Source organism: Papilio xuthus, unplaced genomic scaffold (genome assembly GCF_000836235.2).
Source record: "Papilio xuthus unplaced genomic scaffold, Pxut_1.1 DF826159.1, whole genome shotgun sequence".
In the NCBI taxonomy this organism is placed as follows: Eukaryota; Metazoa; Arthropoda; class Insecta; order Lepidoptera; family Papilionidae; genus Papilio; species Papilio xuthus.
In genome coordinates, this window is record NW_013532490.1 from 1000345 (window position 1) to 1009715 (window position 9371).

Consider the following 9371-nt stretch of genomic DNA (forward strand, 5'->3'; position numbering starts at 1 on the left):
GTCGATTTTGACATATCCAAAACATCATGAACCAAGCTTAGACATATGGTAAACAAACCGTTGCGACACATGAGCGATTTTGTTTTCGCATTATATACTTCTGGTCAAGTAAAAATGTCGAATTTCGTGCCAAACAGTCGTCATTTGCGGGAAGTGTTGATTTTCTTTTTTCATTCGAAAAAAACGGCAGCTCAAGCGCATCGAGAGCTTCAAGAAGTGTACGGAAACGCTGCTCTAAGCGAAACAACATGCCGTGATTGGTTCCGTCGCTTCAAAGACGGTGAATTTGATATTGACGACCGTCCACGTGAAGGAAGACCCAAAACCTTCGAAGACGCTGAATTGGAGGCATTGCTCGATGAGGATTCGTGCCAAACTCATTAAGAGCTTGCTGCAGAATTAGGAGTTACCCGTCAAGCCATTTCAAAGCGATTGCATGCGTTGGGGATGATTCAGAATCAAGGAACTTGGGTTCCTTATGAGTTGAAGCCAAGAGACGTTGAGCGTCGTTTTTTCGCCTGTGAACAACTGCTCCGGCGGCAAAAACGGAAGGGTTTTCTTCATCGCATCATGACGGGTGATGAAAAATGGATTCATTACAGCAACCCAAAGAGGATAAAATCCTGGGGACTACCCGGGCATGCTTCTACGTCGTCGGCTCGGCCGAATATTCACGCTGCGAAGGTTATGCTGTGCATTTGGTGGGACCAGGTCGGTGTTATTTATTATGAGCTCTTGAAACCGAGCGAAACCATCACTGGGGAACGGTATCGAACTCAATTGACGCGATTGAGCCGATCACTGCGCTAAAAACGGCCAAAATACGAACAAAGGCACGAAAAAGTGATTTTACTGCATGACAACGCTCGGCCTCACGTTGCCAAGCCTGTTAAAACCTACTTGGACACGCTCAAATGGGAAGTCTTACCCCACCCGCCATATTCCCCAGATATTGCGCCGTCCGATTTTTAGTTGTTCCGTTCGATGGCCCATGGCCTGGCTGATCAACAGTTCCACTCATATGAAGACATCAAAAAATGGCTTGATTCGTGGATAGCCTCAAAAGACGAACACTTCTGGCGTCAAGGTATTCGAGCTATACCAGAAAGATGGGAAAAAGTTGTGTCTAGCGATGGGCAATACTTTGAATGATTCATTTGTAACCATTTTTAAATAATAAAGTTATATTTTTATCGAAAAAAAAAGCGAGAACTTAGTTGCGCACCTAATATTTTGTTCTAGACTTGATAAACTTTAATGAATGAGTCTAGAATATTTTCGCAAAATCATATAGTGATGTAAAAAAGTTATGTGCGAGATTCGAACACGTTTTTGACTAATTTAGAATTTTATATAATTTTACACTGATATTAGTTAAGTTTTTTTATGCTGGCAACTGAAAGACCTGAGTTGATTGGAAACATTTTGCCAAGTATACGATTGGAACTGCTTAAAAAGGATTTAAAAAAAGATAAATTTTCATTTTATAACTGTTGTTATAATTTTTTTGATCGCGAAAAAGAATTTTATATTTGAATTTATAAGTATGGTTACAGGAAAGTAATATTTTTTGTATTTTTATTCCAATAAGTTTACAAACACAAGATGGCGACCTTCTGTCAAAACGCAATATAAAACGCATTGCTGCGCTTTTCGATTTCATGCTGGTAAGATTTCTGATCGTTTTATTTACTAATGTCAAAGTATGAAAACAAATAAACCGGGAAAAATACTTGACTTAATATTCTGATAGAATTATATTATTATCACCAATTACCTTGTGTAAAAGAAAAAGACAATAAGAAATCTTGTTCCTGCATTGTCATTCAAACATTACATTCATTAGCGAACCTATATCGACTATGATATGTGTTTTATTATATGTAAAATGTTAATTAATTTGCAGCACAACGACCATTTTTTGACGAAATAAAAGTCATTTGCTGTTTAAAATGGAACAAATAGTTGTAAAAACTGAAGTGCAATCTAATGGAGATATATTGTTATTTTACGTCGATGGTAAGTAATATTTTGTATTTCTTAAAATGTAATGTCAACATTGTCATGTATTTAAGTATAGCTGTGCCTAGAACTATTTAAATCAGGTTTAATATAATTATCATTAATAAAAAACTAGACTACTATCACTTAATTAAGTTACTAAAATTAATTTGTATTTTGTAACTTCAGATAAATTTTGCTCAAGATGTTCAAGAAAGATCTATCATTGAGTGAATGTATAATTTTTTTAATCATATTAGTTTCAAGTTTTGGATCTTAGTGACAAATTTATACAATGTTAATTTTTTGATGATAGTCTCTCATAATTAATATTCTTTTTAGAAAATAACAGTCAAGATTCCGGAGGAATAGGGAAACTAGAAGATCTAGATGACCATGAAGTGGTAGAGTTTCAGGAAAGCGACTTTGTATTTGCCAATGTTGAAGAATCAGTAGATTACACTTTAAATAATATAAAGACTAATACACATATAAATGAAGAATGGCAAGAGGAAGATGTACATAAGTTACTCAAATTATATGTTGATAACTTAAATAATATTGAATCTGGTACAACAACTAACCAACGTTTATGGGAAGTAGCTTGTAGGACAATATTTAAAGATAAAGATCCAACACTATGTGAAATTGGACTTCTTAGTCTTAAACAAAAGTATGCTGAAATACTTGCAAATTATCAAAAAACCGGAGTAATGGAAGCATGGCCTTACAACGAGATATGCCACCGAGCTTTTCATAATGATTATTATGTTAAGGAATTTGTTAATGAAAATGCAAATAATAAAGAGCCCGAAATTAATATAAAACCAACTGAAGCATCAAAAATCAATGAAGATGGTGTTTTAATTATAAACAAACCGGGAATGGGTAGACCTCCAAAACATGCTATTGATGAAAAAGTTGAACATATGCTTAACTTATATCTGAAGTATAAAGATGCATATAATAAGAAAAACTTGTACAAAAGCATCTGGAACAAAATTGCAATGGAAATGGGTGAAGAAGACGCAGAATATTGGCATAAAAGATTTCTTAATTTCAAACAGCACTACATTAGGATGTTGCATAGGCGTTATGAAGTTGGTCCTGATAAAATAAACTGGCCATATATGAAGATATTTGATCAAATCTTTGATGGTGATGAAAGATTTAAAAGTAAATATGAAGTCAAACATAATGATGAAATTAATAGTCATATAGAAGATAAAAACTTTAATGAAACAGAAAGAACAGTATTAGTTAAATACTGCTTTGATTGTTTTCATGAATTTCAAGATTCAACAATACCTAATAAATTTTTATGGCATGAAATTGGACGGTTATTGGAGAAAAATCCTGAATTATGTAAAGAGAAATATAAAGAAATGAAAAGTGAACATTTTAAAACTTTAATGAATGGGGAATATGATATAATGAATAGAATTCCTTCAGCAATTATTCTTGATAATATAATCGCCCGTGAAAATCAAATACAGTTAAAAAATCCTCGGAAAGACGAGGAATATGGATGGAGTATAGGAAAAATAGATGAATTAGTACAATTCTTCTATGATAATATGGAATTATTTAAAGACTCTGTTTGTTATTATGTATGTTGGTCTATGGTTGCGGAAAAGTTACAGAAGAATATGCACAGTTGTAAAAAGCAATGGGAAAAATTGACTTCATTATACAAATCTATATTAGAAGATAAAAAAGAGAATCCGGATATGCAGATAAATTGGAAATACATTGATGTGTTTGATCGTATTTTTGACTATGGTATGGATATAAATCTTCTTGAGGGTTACGAAAATATAATAGTGCATAATGAGAAAAATGGTCCGGAAAAGATTGGTGGTAAGTCAAGTCACTTTTACATAAATCCAGTTTTTCTAATTAAAGGTTACAATTTTTCAAATCTTTGGTTTATACAGTCGAACCTACGTAAATGAGAGTCTATGTGTCATTATATTTTTCTCGTTCATAAAGGTATCTCTCCCCCGAGATAGCCGCTTGTAGAGTTTGTCAGGACCAGACAATGATACTTACTTATAGATGTTTCTCGCTCAGTTGGTCAGTTGAATGGGATTGATTATCCACAATTACACTGATTTTCTTGCTTATCCAAGCTGTATTGTTTATAGTAAGGTACAAAATGAACTCCATTACTCGCCTAATGTTTAGTAACTACAACCTACATCTTTAAATTTAATAGATGTGTTATGGTGTATATGGTTATGCATTAAAGATTTTCCTTTCATACATTTTAATAACATAGAATTGTCTTATATCTTTCTCTTTAAAAGCTTATAATTGCACAATTTACCTTTGTGTAATTTTTTTAATGCTACCAAAAATTCAAAATTGATATATTTTAATGTATTGTTTTATTTTTTACAGTTAAAAAAGTACATATAGATGACGACAATATCGACGAATATTCAGAAGACGATGAATTGTATGACGAAAGAGGTTTTATGAAGCGATCCAAACGAAGAATCGGTGAATCCAAAGCCAATAGAATATTGGAATATTACTTAAAGAATAAAGAGAAATTCTCATGTTCGTTACAAAAGAAATTATCACTATGGGAAGTTTTAGCGAAGCAATTAGGAATAACTGCGGTTCAATGTGCACATAGATTTAGAAATTTAAAACAAATATATACAAGATATATACAAAGAGAAATAAATAAACCGGATATGCCGATTTTATGGCCATATTATGCAATGTGTAAGAAAGTATTTGGTTACCGAGCAATTAAATCTAAATTGAAAAATGGCAAAATAGGTTCCGATGATAGTGAAGAATGGGCGGCAAGAGAAATAAAACAATTAATAAATTATTTTGCAAAAAATTACGATTCTTTACATCAAAATTTGGAAGATCATTGTCGATGGTCTGATTTGGCTCGGGTTATTGGTAAAACTGAGTCTGCTTGTAGTGAGAAATTTCTAGAACTACGTAAATCTTATAGAAAGTTAACTACAATGAAGACGAGGAATCCGGAGATTAAAGTGTCTTGGAAATATTTTAATATGTTGGATGACATTTATACTTCAAAGGGTCAAACAAGTAATGAAGATTCCGAGATGGTTATGTGCGATGTTGGTGAAGGATTGGATATTGAAAGTATTAAGAAAGAGTTACCCGAAGGTAAGTCATCACTTTATTTCTTAATCATTTTAATAGATTTTGGTTAGTTTTATTACATTCATATAAATCAGTCAGTCTAAATCTATAGATGAGTTAAGTCAAATAGTTTTGAACCAGAAACGGGGTGGATAGAAACAAAACTAGAAATGCCTTTAAACCCTAAAAATGTTTTTTTCGATTTCTTAACAGATCATTAAATTCGAATTTTTAGATAGATAGATGGATGTTTGTTAGCAGGTATCTCCAAAAAGGCTTAACATATCTCGCTAAATAGGTATAGGTGTAGATCTTAGTCTGGATGAACACATCAGTTATCAGCTCACTATACATCCCCACTGAGGGACTCGGGACCTACCCTTAGTTAGGGGTGACTAGGCCATAGTCAACCACATTGGCTTAGTGCGGCTTGAAAGAACACAGGCTACTAATTGAATATTTTCTTTTATTCTATGCGGACGGAGTCGCAGGCGACAGCTATTACGTTATATAGAGTAAAAAGCTGCCTTATATTACTAAAATAAGTTGAATATATAATTAAAACTATATATTTATATTTTCAGATGATGATTTTGAGTATATAATAGTTATTCCCGAAGATCAAGAAATTATTGAAACAGTTGACGAAGAAATATTAACATTAGACTCTGAAAACCAAATAGAAGAGAATATTGAATCGAAACAAATTAATAAATGGAATAAAAGAACTAAAAAACAATTATTAATACAATATTTGAAATATATAAGATCTCATAAAGGAAAAGAAATAGATTCAAGAGAAATGTGGAAAGAAATATCATTAAAATTAATGAAACCACCGATGTCTTGTAGGAGAATCTTATTAAAACTAAAAAATCAACACAGAATGTCTGCGATGAATGAAGATTTTAAAACATCTCCGTATTACAAATTAATTGAGAAGATTTTACAATTAAAACCAAAATTTGCAAAAATTGGCAACGGAAAAACTTTACAAGAGAAAAAAATATATAAAGACGTAACTATATCTAATGAAAAAGTAGAAAAAGCATTAAAATATTATTTGAATAATTTGGAAGAATTCTTAAGTCCTAAATACGAGAAGAAATATGTATGGATGGAGTTAGCAAATATTATAATCGAACCTGTATCAAAAATTTTTAATAAAATTAATTATATGAAGAATTTATATAATACCGAGAATACAGTGGAAGCGGATTTTTTGGAATTAATGCAAGAAATTTCAGCTAAAGAAGTGCTTTTGAAAGATTTATTAATCACAGACTCGAAACCTATAAATGAGGGTAGTTTTGAATTTTGGACAGATGATGAAATAGAACAATTATTGACATGGTATTTGACACATTTGGATAAATTTAAAAATCCAAAATACGTGAGAAGTTATTTATGGATGGATGTATCGGAGATGTTAAATAAAAGTCCATTAAATTGTTCAAAAAAAATGTCTGAGATTAGAACTGAGTATAGAAATATGGTGAAAGAATCACCTCAAGAATTGAATGATTGGAGATTTTATGATCTTTGTCAGAAAATATATGGTACGGGGAAGAAATCTAATGTATAGATTTAGTTAACACGAGTCAAAAAATATGTATATTGCCATCTCTTTTCATCCCCCTAAAAAAATGAGACAAAACACAGGTCATACTGAATTACAGATAAGTTAAACTTAAGCAATTATTTTAATTTAGTTTTCTCATATTTTTTTTTTAATGAAATAACAAATTCCAAAACAATATTTAATAGAACTTTCATTATTGGTTTAAAAATATCGGTTTGTACATCCTATCTGTTTTGAAGTCGTTATATCCGGTTTTTATTAAACCATAATATATACAGAGTTAAATGTGTAAAAAAAACATTTTTAGAGAAAAGACAAGTAGAAAACAAGTTTAAAATGTGTTTATTCTAAAAAGCTTGAAGCAAATATCTATATACATTTATTTAGCGTCGAAAAATTTGATAACATAATATTTTTTGGCTTATATCTTGTTAAATGTATTTTCATTTAAGAAAAGTACTATTTAATTATTACTAGTGAAAATAAATTAAAAATACATGATTTTAGTTTTATTTATTATTATTTTTTTTTATAACAGAAGGGGGCAAACGAGCAGCGGGAACACCGAGGTGTTCAACGACGCCCATGGACATCAGCAATACCAGAGGAACCGTTGCCGGCCTTTGAGGTGGTGATAAGCTCGCTTCTTGAAGGACCCCAAGTCGTAGCGGTTTGGAAATACTGCCGAGGACAGACCATTCCACAACGCTGCTGTGCGAGGCAGGAAGTTTCGCGCAAACCGCACGGTTGTGGATTGCCAGCCATCGAGATGGTGTGGATGGAACCTGGCGGTCTGTCGTGTCGTCCGATGACGGAAGTCGGCGGCAGGAATCGTTCCAAACAATTCTTCAGAGCACTCCCCGTGGTATATGCGGTAGAAAATGCAGAGGGAACTAACGTCCCTCCGCAGTGCCAGAGTGTCGAGCCGATCAGTAAGAGCTCGGTCGTTGACGATTCGAATCGCTCTCCGTTGTATGCGGTCAAATGGAAGAAGCTGGTACTGGGGTGCTCCCGCCCAGAGATGCGAGCAGTATTCCATATGGGGCCGAACTTGCGCCTTATACAGCTGAAGGCGGTGGCCCGGTTGGAAATACTGCTTCGCTCTGCTAAGCACACCCAGTTTTTTGGAGGCCAGCTTGGCCTTGTCTTCCAAATGACCGCGAAACTGAACGTCATTCGATATGTCAACGCCGAGAATACTGATACTGGCTGAGGCAACCAGGGGAGTGCCCTCGAAACGAAGATCCACGACAAAGGGCTGTTTTTTAGCGGTAATGGCGCATACTTGTGTCTTTTTGGGATTGAAGTCAACAAGATTTTGCCGACCCCAATCCGAAACTTCACCCAGTAGGGTCTCCAGTTCAGACACAAGTTTGGTCCGGTTCTCATCGGCAGAGGCCCGAGAAACGTTAGCGCGGGCCGTGTACAGTGCATCACCCGTGCTATCGTCTGCAAAACAATGGATGTTGCTAATTTGCAGCATATCATTGATATGCAGAAGAAACAGGGTCGGCGACAGTACACAGCCCTGTGGGACGCCAGCATTAATTGGTTTGGGGTCCGAGCATGCACCGTCGACAACGACCTCGATGCTCCGACCCTCCAAAAAGCTGGCAATCCAGGCGCGTAGTTTCTCGGGCAGCCCGTAGGAAGGCAGCTTCGAAAGAAGTGCTTTGTGCCACACCCGATCAAAGGCCTTGGCCACGTCCAAACTAACCGCCAGGGCCTCCCTCTTGCCCTCGATTGCCTCCGACCATCGATGCGTGAGGTACCCAAGAAGATCACCAGCTGAGCGAAGCTGTCGGAAGCCGTACTGACGATCGCTAATCAGCTGGTGCTCCTCAAGGTACCTCATGAGCTGGCAATTGATGGTCGTTTCCATGACTTTCGAGAACAAGGTGGTAATGGCAATCGGCCTGTAGTTGGACGGGTCTGAGCCATCGCTTTTTTTTTGGGATCGGGTGGATAATGGCAGTCTTCCATGACTTCGGGACAATGCCTAGGGAGTAGGAGAACCGAAACAGGCGCGTTAAAACCGGTGCCAACTCAGGAGCACAAGTCCTAAGCACGAGGGGGGTATCCCGTCAGGCCCACTCGGCTTATGAATATCCAGAGATTGCAGCGCTTTTCGCACTGATCTCTGGATAAACTGGATTTCGGACATGGAGGTCTCGCCGCGTGGGATTTTCGGCGGCGAGTTACCTTTGTCATCCAGAGTCGAGTTGGCCGCAAAAAGAGAGCCCAGGAGATCGGCTTTCTCTTTTGCGGTGTGGGCCAACGAGTCGTCCCCCCTGCGCAAAGATGGTAGGGACGGCTTACAGAAGTTCCCCTGGACAGCCTTGGCAAGAGACCAGAACGCGCGAGTTCCCGAAGGAAGGTGCACTAGCCTCTCACCAATGCTGGCCACATGTTCTGACTTTGCCTTGGCAATCACTCTTTTGAAGGACCTGGAGGCAGAGTTATACTTCTTTTTAAGCTGGCTGGTATTTACATCCCTAGCTGCAGACGCCTCAGCCCAGGCTCGATAACAATCCTGCTTGTAGCGCGCGGCTAATTTGCAGGACTTACCAAACCAGGGCCGAGAACTACCCCCGATGGGCACAACAGAAGACGGAATAAAAAGATCCATCACCTGAAGCACCACATCGGCGAC

General features: G+C 36.3%; 1 protein-coding gene across 2 annotated transcripts; it reads left to right on the plus strand.

Annotated features, from left to right (window-relative positions):
* Positions 1–1412: 1412 nt before the first annotated feature.
* LOC106123172 (uncharacterized) lies at positions 1413–7079 on the plus strand. 2 transcript variants are annotated; one of them, XM_013319388.1, is made up of 5 exons: positions 1413–1667; positions 1907–2019; positions 2344–3861; positions 4405–5160; positions 5721–7079. In XM_013319388.1, exons 2-5 carry the CDS (start codon positions 1953–1955, stop codon positions 6719–6721), a joined length of 3342 nt encoding a protein of 1113 aa, XP_013174842.1. In that variant the 5' UTR covers positions 1413–1667; positions 1907–1952; the 3' UTR covers positions 6722–7079. The 2 variants fall into 2 exon arrangements, with proteins under 2 accessions (XP_013174842.1, XP_013174843.1); XM_013319389.1 differs by lacking the exon at positions 1413–1667 and having other exon boundaries at positions 1687–2019.
* The last annotated feature ends 2292 nt before the right edge of the window (positions 7080–9371 follow it).

Excerpts from the sequence above, each read along its gene's own strand:
- LOC106123172 (XM_013319388.1), top strand. The coding sequence starts at position 1,953 with ATGGAACAAATAGTTGTAAAAACTGAAGTGCAATCTAATGGAGATATA. Across the intron at positions 3,862-4,404 it reads TGGTCCGGAAAAGATTGGTG|TTAAAAAAGTACATATAGAT; the intron begins GTAAGTCAAGTC and ends TATTTTTTACAG. Across the intron at positions 5,161-5,720 it reads TAAGAAAGAGTTACCCGAAG|ATGATGATTTTGAGTATATA; the intron begins GTAAGTCATCAC and ends TTATATTTTCAG.